The sequence below is a fragment of the Leuresthes tenuis genome, unplaced genomic scaffold (genome assembly GCF_036924035.1).
Source record: "Leuresthes tenuis unplaced genomic scaffold, fLeuTen1.0.hap1 SCAF_6, whole genome shotgun sequence".
Classification (NCBI taxonomy): Eukaryota; Metazoa; Chordata; class Actinopteri; order Atheriniformes; family Atherinopsidae; genus Leuresthes; species Leuresthes tenuis.
Genome location: NW_027325360.1, coordinates 4,386,900 through 4,400,766, shown reverse-complemented (window position 1 = coordinate 4,400,766; position 13,867 = coordinate 4,386,900). Strand labels below are relative to the sequence as shown.

General features: G+C 45.7%; 1 protein-coding gene across 2 annotated transcripts; it reads right to left on the bottom strand.

Moving 5' to 3' along the window:
- Nucleotides 1–9,318: 9,318 nt before the first annotated feature.
- Nucleotides 9,319–13,406, bottom strand: rnf214 (ring finger protein 214). Of its 2 annotated transcripts, none has more exons than XM_072387263.1 (6): nt 13,051–13,406; nt 12,286–12,524; nt 12,079–12,212; nt 10,756–10,984; nt 10,410–10,619; nt 9,319–10,331 (listed from the first exon to the last, which is right to left on the bottom strand). In XM_072387263.1, exons 1-6 carry the CDS (start codon nt 13,172–13,174, stop codon nt 9,513–9,515), a joined length of 1,755 nt encoding a protein of 584 aa, XP_072243364.1. In that variant the 5' UTR covers nt 13,175–13,406; the 3' UTR covers nt 9,319–9,512. The 2 variants fall into 2 exon arrangements, with proteins under 2 accessions (XP_072243364.1, XP_072243365.1); XM_072387264.1 differs by having other exon boundaries at nt 9,320–10,331; nt 12,286–12,515; nt 13,051–13,405.
- Between the last annotated feature and the right edge of the window lie 461 nt (nt 13,407–13,867).

The following is a 13,867-nucleotide window of genomic DNA, read 5'->3' as shown; positions in this document are numbered from 1 at the left end:
CAGATGTCACTAAATGCTAAATTTCTTTATTATTACAGAACATTTTGACTCTGTTACTCTGATAAGTAAAACTTACCAAGTCTTCCAAAGCTCGGCTTCCTCTTAGATGATAAATGCTGCCTTCGTTAAGACCCCCAGCAACACTGTCAGAGGCCCTCTCTGGTCCCAGGACCCCACTTTTCACCACTTCTGATCGAGATGAATGCTGTGAGTGAATTGTACTCACCGGTAATTTAATGGACAATATATAACAGAGCGTATATTTATTTCTGCGCGCTTCAGCAGCATCAAAAACAGTCACTTAACAGGGCAGGATTTATGGTGTTTGGGTAGCAAATTGGCCTTTGATGGTTCCCACGCAGAGCCGGCTGCTTCCCCACGGAGCCTAATGGGGTTTGCTCTAATAGTGCCCCTCAATCATCGCAGCGAATATGAAACATGAGCTCGCAGGCTGACAATTAGTAAAACAACACAGTGAGATACAAGCACGTGATGTGCGAGGAACGCAGGATTTATGAGGGGTTTTAAAACCTTCTTTGCAGGTTCGGGAAACAAAAAAACAGGAGCTGTTTGTTTTCCTTTTTTTCCCACCCTTTCTCTCTTACCTCTTCTTCTTCCAGGGGGGGTGAAGTTAAACTGATAAATTAGACCTCATTTATTGGACAACAGTTTGAGTCAATACCCAGGGGCCTCTGCTGTGCAGCGCGGACGAGCTCCACAGCCGCTAATTGGTTCGCTCTGTTTGGATGGTGATGGTGGTGGTGGTGGGGGTGGGGGGGGGGTGTTTACGGGGGCAGACGGGACAAGCTTGGCCAGCACGGATGCCCTCACACACAAACACACACACAGTCGCAGTTGTCTTGCAGCGGACGTCCGTGGCACACGCCACGAAAACGAACGAGACAAGCGCTTGATTTGACAGCCCGGACGGAGGGGTGGGGAGGGTGGGGAGGGTGGAGGAGTCATGTATAGATTTTTGTGTCTGTTGTTTTGGCTTATTTGTGTGCTTCTTTTACTCAGTCAATCAAATTTAATTGACACCGCTGGGCTATGGCCGGGGGCCCCGCGGCATGCTGGGATGACAGGCCTTTAATGCCAAGAAGAGGAGAGGAGGTTCTTCTGCCTGTGAAGGATGGAGGGGAGGCGAGGGGTGACAGCTCCACGGCCCGTCAACAGCATTAATTGATGTAACGACAGCGATGATGGATACTAATAAATACAACCTTTAAGAAAAAAGGTAATTAGATGGCGTCCTGTTCAAACCGCTGCTGATTCCCGACTCGCTGATAAACACCATTTGTCTTCCGCAGAGACCTTCAGAGAGACACGGAGCGTCATTTATATGCAGATCAAACTCAGCATTTGCATTTTAGCCAGAACAGAGCGCCATGTCACCAGGAAGCACTGAGTTTGTTCTCATAGAGAGAGACAAAGTTCGCTTTGAAGTTTCTTCAGAGTCCCAATTTTCTTTGTGACCAGCAGGGTGTCAGCAAAGGTCCTGAGGAGGAGGTCTACAGGGCCCTGAGGAGGAGGTCTGTAGGGCCTTGATGAGGAGGTCTACAGGGCCCTGAGGAGGAGGTCAGCAAAGGCCCTGAGCAGGAGGTCTGAAAAGGCCCTGAGGAGGAGGTCTGCAGGGCCCTGAGGAGGAGGTCTGTAGGGCTCTGAGGAGGAGGTCTACAGGGCCCTGAGGAGGAGGTCTGCAAAGGCCCTGAGGAGGAGGTCTGCAGGGCCCTGAGGAGGAGGTCTGCAGGGCCCTGAGGAGGAGGTCAGCAAAGGCCATGAAGAAGTCTGCAGGGTCCTGAGGAGGAGGTCTTTAAAGGTCCTGAGGAGGAGGTCAGCAAAGGCCCTGAGGAGGAGGTCTGCAGGGCCCTGAAGAGGAGGTCTGCAGGGCCCTGAGGAGGAGGTCTGCAGGGCCCTGAGGAGGAGGTCTGCAGGGCCCTGAGGAGGAGGTCTGCAGGGCCCTGAGGAGGAGGTCTGCAGGGCCCTGAGGAGGAGGTCAGCAAAGGCCATGAAGAAGTCTGCAAAGGTCCTGAGGAGGAGGTCTGCAAAGGCCCTGAGGAGGAGGTCAGCAGGGCCCTGAGGAGGAGGTCAGCAAAGGCCCTGAGGAGGAGGTCAGCAGGGTCCTGAGGAGGAGGTCTTTAAAGGTCCTGAGGAGGAGGTCAGCAAAGGCCCTGAGGAGGACTGCAGGGTCCTGAGGAGGAGGTCTGCAGGGCCCTGAGGAGGAGGTCTGCAGGGCCCTGAGGACTTCCCATGATGCACCTCTCCTCCCTCTGCTCTCTTTACTCTCCATATACATACGACATCATTGCTGTCATTAACTCGTGCTTCTCTTTCTCAGCCGGTTTATGTTTATGCATTTGGCAGAAGCTTTGATCCAAAGCGATTTACACTGGTAGGCGTGTGGGGGTGGGGGGTGTGTGTGTGGGGGGGGGGGGGGTGTCTTACAATCTTACCACGACACAATCCAGTCGGAGGAGGAAGTATCTCTGGTGTTACGGTGCTTATTGTCCCCTCGTTCCTCTCAACCTTCAGCTTGTTGAGTGAGATGGGCGCCCTTCCTGGTTCTGGTTCTGGTTCTGGTTCTGATGGTTTCTTCTTGTTTAAAGGGAGTTTTTTCTTCCCACAGTCACCTCGTGCACACTCAGGCTCGTGCACACTCAGGCTCGTGCACACTCAGGCTCGTGCGTCTCTTTGAATCGAAGAGATGCTTCGCTGCCATCTGCTGGTTTCCTTAGCAAGACGTTTTTGTTAATTGGCTCTGTATGAAATGGACCAATTTATTTTAATTGATTGGATTGGATTACAATGAATTCGACTGTAATTGGCTTGAATTGAAATGTGATTTGGCGCTTTATAAATAAAACCAAACTGAATTTGATTAAATCAGTGAATTCAGGAATGTAGTCATTAATATCTACACCACTCTTTAGAATAAAAAAAACTAGATAAATCCCCAAAAACACTCGATAAACTAGCTCAACTTTTATGTTACAACATGATGCCATTCTCTTATTCACTTCAGACTTAAAGGGGAAAATCAATAATTTTTTTTAATATATTGTTAAAAATTTGATCAATTTAATGAAAAGTAAAGTAATTTCTTCCTGTTGTTGTTTCTGTATGTTTCATAGATTATTTTTAATTCATTCATAAACAGATTTAGTGATTTTAACAGATTTTATGGAGAATAACCAGCTGTTTTCGTCCCTTCAGAGCGTATTTCCACTCAGTCAGTCAGTTTATTCTTATTTTAAAACCTATATTCTTAATTTGGCCGGTTTCTTCAGGTCAGTATTTGTAAACGACTGTAGTTCCCCTGCCGGGGCAGCGGGGGGCAGCATTGCACTTTTTAAGCCGCAGAACCAAGCTGACCTCCGGCAGCAGCAGTTCTGCTCTTTTGCAGCCATTTGGCATTTAACTCATCCGTCACACAGTCGATTGTGTTGATCCTGAGCATGAGAGCTGCAGCGGCGCCTTGTTAAAGCGTTTGTTCGGCCTTCAGACTGTTTGTCCCCACGGGAACTGAGAGCACATATGAATAACCTGCAGTACACCGGCGTCTCATTTGAATTTTCTGGCCTCTGTAATTGACAGTTGGCTCAGTTTTGTTGCAAGTGCAGAAACAGTTTGTGACTCCGGAGACGAGGCCGATGCCCGGTGATGTTCTGTAAAATGTCAGCGAAACACCGGTTTCCCACTCAAACAGATGATTGATTTTTCCTGTTTCTTAAAAGTTGCTCTCTGAGTGGAGGTGGGAGGTTTTCAGCAGAGATCTTTAATAAACCGCTGCTTCTAAACCTGAAATATCACAGAGGACATCTCGCTCCTGTGTTTTAACAAGAGAGAAAGCTGCTTTAAGAGTTTCCCCAAGCAGCTCAGCAGAGTGCATCTTCCTCTGAAGTGTCACAGCGACATCAGCAAGGACAGCAGCTGCCAGATGTCAGTCAAAAAGCTGTAAAAGTCTCCTTCTATCTGCCAACAGCTGAATGGAGGCTGACGAGCGAAGTTGCCTTCAGGATGGATTCAGTTTGAATGTGTTGATATTCCAGATTGAATATGTAGTCTGAAAGTAAGAAAACTCCTTTAACTCAGTTTCGTTTAGGAAATGTCTCATCAGACAGACACCAAAACCTAGAAATAAAACGTGATTTCTTGGAACTGAAAGTATTCGTGTCAAGAAAAATTCAGAAATTAGTTAAAATTGCCTTAATTGCCTTAATTAATAAATTCTCTTAAACATACCGGCTTCATCCAACCCTAAAACCACTGAAACCTCCGACTTTTCTGATTAAAAACTAGCAGGAGTCCAGTTTTAGCTTCTCTTCATTGGTTTCCAGTTTAAAATATTCTTTCATATTCAAAGCTCTTGATGACCAAACATCATTCAGGTGCTTCTTAAAGTCGAGGAAGGACCTTTAAAGTTTGCAGGATGCCCGTTCTGTGTATCCTTCATGTTTCTTTGCTCATGGGTTACAGTCCAATGAACCATATTTTTGCACATATTGACAGTATAAATGTCTGTTAGGTAGCAGCTGTTTTACAGCCAGATGTTGTGAGTATTTTATGGTGGAACCGTTCCTTTTATTTATGTATATTATGTGTTTTCCAGCTTTCCCTGCTGAGAAGGATATTACTTGAAGGTCCCAAAGTCCAAGAAACATGATGACTTTGTTAGAGGCGTCAGCAGGTCCCAGCACAGCCCTTCGCTCTCGGACTGCAGGTGTCGCGGCTCATGTTGAGCTCGAGGTAAAGCACCCAAACGTACGTCTACCAGCTGATGAAAGGTTTCATTCAAGCTAAACAAAGGTGGAAAACAAAGACAGAAAGTAACAGAACACCCCAGCAGAAACCAGAGGACAGCAACAATGATGACTGGAGAGCTGTAAATACTGAGGGTTTATGAGTTAAGTGACAATAAGTGAGTGAGTGACACATTTACGGGTAGTGATAAGGAGCCAGAATACGACAGAACAGTGAAAATAAAACACATAAAAAAGCTCAAACAGAAAAACAAACGAGCACAGACAGAGACAATAAGAAATAACTGAACCAGAGCAGAGACGAAGAGCCAAAAGACAGAAAACCAACCACTGACTGCGGGTCTACTTCCTGTTTCAGGCCCCCCTCCGAAGAACCAGCTCTCAGTTTGGGTTCTCTGCTCTCTCTACCTTTAAGTTTGAAACTTTCCTTTTTAATAAAGCTTCCAGTCAGGAGTAGCCCAGAGGACTCTGAACCATCCCATCCTGTGAGGCACTGAACGCTTCCCCTCCACTCTCCTCTTCTTCTTTGTGCTGCTTCTCTCCCTGAGAGAACTTTCTGTCTCTGAAGCTGCATGTTTCTGATCTGAGATTTTTCTCCTCACTCCAGCTCTCTGAGGCAGATGCTCCCTGAGTCTGGCTGTGTTGGATATGTTTGGGATTTGTTTGAGAGAATCCGCAGAGTCATGCAGCCTCTCATTAGGTTGCAAAAGAGCTTCAACACCTGATTTAATGTTGATCTGCATGAGACTGCAAGAAAAATCTCCGTCTTATAAAGCATTCCTCATTGGGACTGGGTCTGAAAAACATAATTTTCTGTAAAAGCAACAAATAAATCCTTCTGTTTAAATGATTTAGAATAAAATAACGTGAGTCTGTCCAAGTTCAAGTAATAAAACGAGTTGAAGCAAAGCTATTTCTGCTCCTTTTAAGAAAATGAGACTCTAAGGGCTCAATTACACAAAAACAACTTGATGAGAGTGAATGTTTCTTGGCTGTGAACACGGACCCAAGGCACCAGATCACCTGCACTGCTTTTCACCGACGTGTTTTATGGTGGACATTTCACTTTAAACAGACCCGCAGCACAGAACCTCATGCTGTAAAACTGAGAGGCTTTTGTCCGTCGCTTACTGAGACTCAAACCTCTGATCGCTCATTCTCTTCCTGAATGAAATAATAGTCAAATAAAACTCTCTCATTTCGCTGAAGGGTCCTCCGGGAGCCTCTTCAGGGCCCCTGAGGATCCCCAGACTCCACTTTGGAGGCGGTCAGTCAGACCCACGTTTACAGACTGCGGTAATGATGCTTGTTTGTCCAGCGGTCTGTAAATCACACCGACATTAGAGCTGTCACAGGATCCACTGGAGACACAGCAGAGCATCACTAATCCCCCTGAACCCGGGAGACGCTCGGAGCCGATCTATATCACCGGCCGGAAAAAACTAAATAACACAACAACCAGCCCGCCGAGGAGATAAAAGTAGTTTTAAACCGATACAGACCATCTTTATCAGGGGCGTCTGAGCTGCTGCCACACAAAGAAATCATTTAAAACTGAACAGTTCATCACATTTTAGTCATAAGAAAATTATATATGTGCCACAATTCAGCAACAAAGCAATTCAAAGTGTCTTACAGGGAGAATGAAATACTTTAAAGACATTCAAATACATTCTGTCCAGACCATTTGAAGCTTTATAAACCGACAGCTGGGAGTCTTTGATGGACAGGAAGTCGGTGTAGAGACCTCAGGACTGGAGTGATGGGATCCAGTCTTCTGGACTTAGTGAGGACTCGAGCAGCAGCGTCTGAATCAGCTGCGGCTCTGATCCATCAGAGCAGGAAATGCACCGTGACAGTCATCAAGTCCCTGAAGATAAATGCATGGAGCAGCTTCTCTGAATCACTCCGACACATTCGTCCTGTAATCCTTGAAATGTTCTTCAGGTGATAACCGGCTGCATAACTAACCTAATATGGCAGCTGAAGGTCAGTCCATAATAACTAAACTTAACCCCTTTTTGGTATTTTGACACCTGATGCTGTTATGGATGATTAGTTTGAGGAATATCAGGGAGTTCTAGACTAAAAATAAAAGATACCACAAATTAAGCCACAACATGCTATAATTTCTGTACATTCCAGATTAACCTGATGTGAATGTTAGTAAATGAAAAGAAAATCAATTCAATAAGACTTGTATTACATTGCTGTAGTATTAATGAACTATTATTAAAGATATAAAACATAAGTTGTAGAAAGTTGAAGTGTAGCAGAGAGGAAGGTGTGGTAGAAATCTTCAGAGGTCTCCATCGGTGGGTTGGGGTGTTGTTTTTGTAGCTTAGCAACAACTCAGCTGATGATGTCACACACAGCGTCAGCAGGTAACTCAGGTGAACTCTCAGTAGACAACATGGACAGAAACTCAGAGCCAGCAGTTCAACATCTGGGGGTGCAGAGACGTTCCTTCTCAGTGACACGTCCAGGATTACAGCATCTGTTGTTAACCAGCTCTGTGATCCTCCTTTACTGTTAGCGCTCTGTCTGCAGTCTCTGTCTGCTCTTATAGTCTTAAAGCTGAGCAGAGAGCTGTTAGAGGTGTTCCTGCAGCCAGGTATCTTCCTGATATTCCTGCTGTGTCCTCATCAGGGCGTCAAGCTCGTCCATTTTATCCACCAGAGATCTCACATTTCCCCTGATGATCCAGGGAAGAAATGGTTTAAGCCTCCATTTTGTTCCTGCTCTGCCTCCGAGACGTCTCCTCTTTAACTGTACCTGTTCGACTCTTCGAATCTGTGGAAAGACTGACACCTTGAACAGCAAAGCAGATCTAAACGTAATATTCTGCATGACAATAATTCCGTTTTTTTTTGGTATTTCAATCTTATATATTTTTTAATGTCATTTTTAGGTGGATTTCCTAAAATCAGGTCTTATTTTTGACATTTTTGAGTAAAGCAGGGAATCCCTCTCTGTATTATCTGAGATTGGCATCTCGGGTATGAATCATTCTGGCTCTGAATCATAAGTTTCTTTGCCAGGAAAAACATCTGTGTCCCAGGGCCCCTTTAGCGGGATGCCTCAAGGCTCAATACTGTGACCCCTTTTCTTTGTAAACTCCTCCTTGGGCCTAGATGAGGAAATGACAACTTCAACACTCTGTTTTTCTCAGGAGCATCATCTTGTACTGCCATCAACATGCAGAAAGCAGTCTTAGTCCAAACTGTTAGCAATCACAGCAGGGTTCTCCCTTTCTATCTCCATGAATCTATTGAAGGCTCAGCTCTCCAGAGAAAACCTCCTCCCACACACTTCAGTGCCACTTCTGTTTGAACTCTGTCGTTTAAGGAGAATAAAATAGATTTAACACTCAACTGTGCTGAAACTTGAATGTTGTTCCTCACTTGTAAGTCACTTTAGATGAAGGCATCTTTTACATGACTCAGTGCAATAAGGAAATAATGGAGAAAACTGTTATTGTGCCCCTCTGGTTCTCTTCATCTTCAGACATGCTTCGTCTTTATCCTCTTCAGTGCTTTTCATTCATTACAGCGGCTTTACTCGGAGGCGAGCAGCTTTTATTGGCACTGCTGCCTGTAAAATTGGGCTGTATCAGCCTGTAACCTTTAAAAATGAACGAGAGGGGGAGTTTGTTAGAGGGAAGAGGGGCGTTCAGCCTGTAAACAGCCCACAAATACACAAACAGTTATTATTCACGGCCATACACAGGCCTACAGATAGACACATTTTCAGCCCTCTGCACTGTGTGCGTCTTCTGGTATTTACTGGGACAGCACGGTTCCTTTAACCTCCTCCATCGACCGCCCAGCGCTCCCATTAAGGCTGACTGGGATGTCCACAGGGAGAGATGGTGTGAGAGTGTGTGTTTGTCTTGGAGGGGAATCTTTAAAGGCAATGGGTTGTTTCTTGAAGTGTTTATAGGCTGATATCACAGGCTGAGTGAAGAGGGCAGCAAGGGAAAACTAGCTCCTTATTTCCAGCAGCAATAACTGGATTCTGTTCTTCTCCAGTGTTTAGTTCACATTACATCCTAGATTTGTGTAATTGTTCTGTTTCGAGTGTTTAGTTCACAGCTGTTGTCGGGACTTGGTTAGTCGGAGGGAAGCAGCTAGCTTTTCCGATTTCGGTAAAAAATAACCCCCGTTTCTAGGAAAGTTGGAAAATCTTCAAAAATAGAAGAAAATCTAAAATCTGTTCATTTGGACTGTGTTGAGTGAAAATGCTTTTCATTTTCATCAAAATATTCATTTTAAACATTCAGCCTTTATTTAACAGACAAGCACAAAGGAGATTATTTTCAAATCTGTTCCAAACTCTTGTGGTCTCATAATATTTTGCTTGGTTTAGGACATTTTTGCATCGAAGGACTATTAAAACATTCATTTTAAACATTCGTCTCTGCAAAATAACACTTTTACACTGTGGGTAATAGAGATAAAAGCCTCCAGGTTAGCACCTTTCCACATATCTGTTCTGCAGATAGTTAGTATTGGAAAAGAATTTGCTTGTCACCGTTTTTTATTTTTCCATTTGATTTATTGAAAAAAAAAAAAAAAAAGCAGCTGATTTTGAGTTTAATGACAAACCAATGAACAGAGAAAGGCCACAACAGGCGAATTATTAACACCGAGAGCTGAAATCAAGCTGAAATCAACCTGAAATCAACCTGAAATGAAACACGAGGACGAACAGTCCGAATCCTCGGCTGATAAGCGGCCTGACGTTTCTCCGTCACTTGGCCGGGCAGAAGGGACAGGAGTTGTTCTTGCTGGACTGAAGCCACATCTGGATGCAGTCTTTGTGGATGGTGTGGGAGCAGCTGAGTGGGTGGCGGCTCTCTGGGTCCACATGGTTCTGGCACATGAGGCAGCGCTTTCGGGCCCCGGCAGGCTGAGCTGCGCCCGCTGCAGCGGCTCTCTGCAGCGGAGGGGTCGGCCTCTGGATGGGCCCCGGAGGGGAAGGCCGGCTGATGGGCCCCAGGGCCGACCTCTCGCTCAGGGCCAGCTTTAAGCCCACCTGCTCTATGACCTCCTCCATGGACATCCCCGCCAAGGTGCCACGGGAGCTCTTCACCTGCTGCAGCAGCGATGTCAGCTGAGCCTTGTTGCATTGTGGGAACCTCGTGCCGAGCTTCTCCAGCACCTTGTCCAGTTTACCCCCAGATGCAGAGGGGGTGGCGGGAGCCGGGGCGGCGGGTGGAGGTGGGGAGGACACCACCGGGTAGACCGGAGGGGACGGGGACAGGCTGGGAGGAGGACTCTCCCTCACAGGAGGCTGGACGTGAAGCGGGAACAGAGGCTTTTTCTGGTAGGCGCTCTCACCGTAGGGCGGAACATGGCCGTGAGGCGGAGGGGGGCGCTGGAAGCGCCGCTGGGCCAACAGGTGTGGGGGGGCTGGATACTGCTGGTACTGAGGGTGAGGGAGACGTTGCCGTGGCTGGTAATAGTGCGGGTGTCTCTGTGGAGGTGGGGGCTGGTTCACGGGCGGCGGCGGAGGCGTGAACTGTGGCGGCGCCACAGACTGCATCACCTGCTTGAACCTCAGGTCCGCCTGCGGGAGAAAGAGCTGTTATCTCAGAGGTCAGAGCAGCTACACCCCGAGCGTGTGGGGGGGGGGGACATTTCTCACCATGGGGACCTGCGGCAGAGACGGCACGTTGATCCTGGGGAGGGACTGCAGCTCACGGCCCTGCTGGAGCTGCAGCAGAACATCTTTGAAGCGGTTCTGGAGCTCATTCTTGTTCCTCATAACCAAACCTTCTTTCTTCTCCCACTTCAGCCGCTCTTGGGGGTACTGCTGTGGGAAATCCAGCCTGAGAGCGGTCAGGTACTGTGACACCTAGGACAGGTGAGGGCATGAGCTTCTTACCGCACTGAAGGTGTTAAAGGGCTGGTCATTTCATGCACTTTCATGCTGTTTGCACCATATCGATGCCTGATATAAGAATAAAACGCTCAGTAACCGCCGTCCGTACCTCTCTCAGCCAGGCCTCGATGTGAGACATGGCGACGTCTCTCTGCTTCTCGACAGCTTCGATCTCATCCTTTAAGGCCTGCAGCTGGGCCTCCTGCGCCTCCTTCCTCACTCGCTCCATCTCCTGCCTCAGCTCCTCCAGCTCCTCTCCCCACTTTTGCTGCTCCTCGCTCTGCTCGTCTGTGAGCGCCTTCAGCTTCCTGTCGCTTTCCTCCAACTCCTTGGCGAGCCTGAACAGAAGAGGGGGACAAAGCAGCCGGTGGCTTCAGTTTTCTGGGGATGTTTTTAGCTCTTAAGGAGCATTTCTGCCTCCTATAACTTGTTGCGTTGCAGGTTTCTAAATCCTTTACACTGGATCTTTGTAACATCTTTGTAAATGTTTTTGTTGCTTTTTCTTTCAGATCTTTTCAGGCTTAGATCTGAATATAATCTGATTGGCTTCCAGCTGATCCTTAAGAAGTCTTTAAAGGTGACATATTCAGTAAAAATTCCTTCTTTCTGTTTCTGGGAGCATAAATCAGGGTGTGAAACTCCCCAGAAACACAAACCTGGTATTTATTTTGTTCCCCTTTGTTTGAAAGTTCCTCATTTAACGAGTCGTTCTGATTTTCACTCCTCAAGCTGACTCCACCTCCTCTGCTAAGCCCCGCCCCCTCACATCCACCCTGCTGGACGGATGAAGCCAGCTTCTGGTGGAAATGTTCTGCTGTCAGCTGTACTGAGGAGCATGCATCTTCCATCTAGCAGCAGCCTCAGAGGATATCAGAGCCCAGTGGATAAACTATATCTGAGGCTAATGTTCCAGCAGAGTTAGCTAAAGCCGTGCTCACCAAAAGGTGAAAACAGAGTGTTAAATCTGTCTCATACAGTAAGTTAAATTATTATAAATTATATAATATAAGACCTCTAATTTAAAAACAAAACATTTCAAGCCTGAGGACATTTTCGGATCATTATTTTTGTTAATAACTTTGGGCTGATGCTCTCACTCAGACTATCCAGGAAGGATTAGGATGGATTTTATCCACATCTCATTCCAGTTAAACCGATCTCTGGCATACCCAAAGAAAATCACACCGAGTACATTTTTTGGTTTTGGTTCTTTTGTCGAAAAGCAAGTTTTAGAAATTGAGCATCATTCATACAGGTCCGAGGTCTTTTGTGGTCAAACGTGAAGATTTTCACTTGAGGGACAAACAAAATGGCTGCAGTTTGTTTTTGTTTTGAGCCATTAAGCAAAAGAAATGTAATGTTCCTTATAATGATAAACCTTCACCTGTGTTTACTTCACCAAAAAAACGACGTGATTAAAACATTGTCCCACCTGTTCCTCTCCTCCTCGGCTTTGCTCTTCTCTGACGTCATTTCCTGTTTCTTGCTCAGGAAGTTCTTCCTTGTGGCCTTGGAGTTGTTCAGCTGCAGTTTCACTCGCAGCGAATCCAGTTTCTCCAGAAGAGCCTGAAAATACGGTCAGTCTGTTATAGACAAAACCCCACATGGTGCCTTCAACCAGCAAGTGTGTCAGTGTCACCTGATGCTGGCGTTTGGTCTCCTCCATCCTCTTCTGCAGCTGCTGCTTGTGTTTCTCCTGCGACACTTCTTCCTCCTCCTGCTTCTTCTTTACCCCGTCGTGCTGCTCCTTCAGGCTGGAGCTGAGCTCAAATACGGCCGCCACCTGGCTCTCCCAGTCTTGCCGCGTGTTGACAGCAGACTCTGCCGTTGTGCTGTCCGTCTGCGTAGCCTGGACCCTCCGTTTCAGCTCTGAGAGGTCTTTGTTCACATTTTAAAGGTGAATCAACAAAGGAAATGTAATCACAGCTACTGTTCATGTCCCTTTTTTTTTTTTTACTCCGAAGAGAACTGGCTGGTCATGAGGCGTTCATCTTAAATAACCTGATCTGAGGATGTTTCCAGCTTCTGTTTTCATTATGACATCAACCGTAAAGACATGAAACAACTTTAAATCTGAAAACCCAGAATTAAACAAGATGTTTATGATAATAAACAGGCGGAAGGATGAGATGAGATGTTTGTGAACCTTAAAACTACGTATAAGCTACGTGTAGCAAATTTATGAAACAAATTAAAAATTGCAACAATTACTGATTTTTCCCCGCACATCTTGATCTATTCAGACCAGGTCTAACTCAAGGTAAGACGACAGAGACTTGTCAGATCTGAACTACACAAGTGGAGTTTGTAGTTTGTTTGAACACGGTTTCGTTTCTGGGGAACTCACAACAAACACACGGGTACAAACAGCTACACTTGTTGCTGTCAAACTTTAGCACCTTACCTTCAACCGTCATCTTGGATAACTCCAGGTCCAGGTCCAGATCCAGCTCTGCCTCTATCTCCTCTGTTAAATACTGAACTTCTTCCTCTGAAGCCACATAAGCTGTGTGCTCGTTAGCATCCATGCTAACAAAACTACAAAACCGAAACTTTAACTCTTCTTCTCTCAAGTTTTCTCTCGCGACGTTAGCTGAACACCAGCTAACAAACGAAAACAGGGCGAACTCCCCTGGCTGCTGAAACCTTTAAAATAAAAACATATTATATCATTATATTCACTTCTGTTAAACCAGAGCTTACAGTTGCCGATGTTCTGTTAAATTACAGGAAATAACGGTGCGTTCCTGAAAACAGTCCGACTGAAACACCTCCTCGTTTAGCTAGCCCCGGTACAAAGATCATCTATAGCTCTCTTACGTTCACATTGCGTGAAAATATAAACTTTATTGACTTTTGGACTTTTAAGCTGCTATCATACAAGTTTTTTTGTGCACCCCCATGGTTCTAATAGTTAATTATGATGATAACTAAATTGCCCAAAATCAAATATTTGATTGATTTTGATTTTTTCCGCCTTTACATCCCAATTCTTAAACAAGTTTGATTTTCTTCGCTTTGATTATTTTCATGAAATGTATTTTTGTGTTAATTCATTATAGTATTTTTTTCTAAATCTTTTTAATCATAGTTGTTCATATTTTCAGTTTAGTGCCTGAAGAATTTATCATATTAGCCATTACGCTTCTTCGAGAAGGTTAAAAAAAGAAGGAGTGAGACCTCCTGTTTTCCTTTCCTCTGGCTCCCAGCAGGGCGCCCGT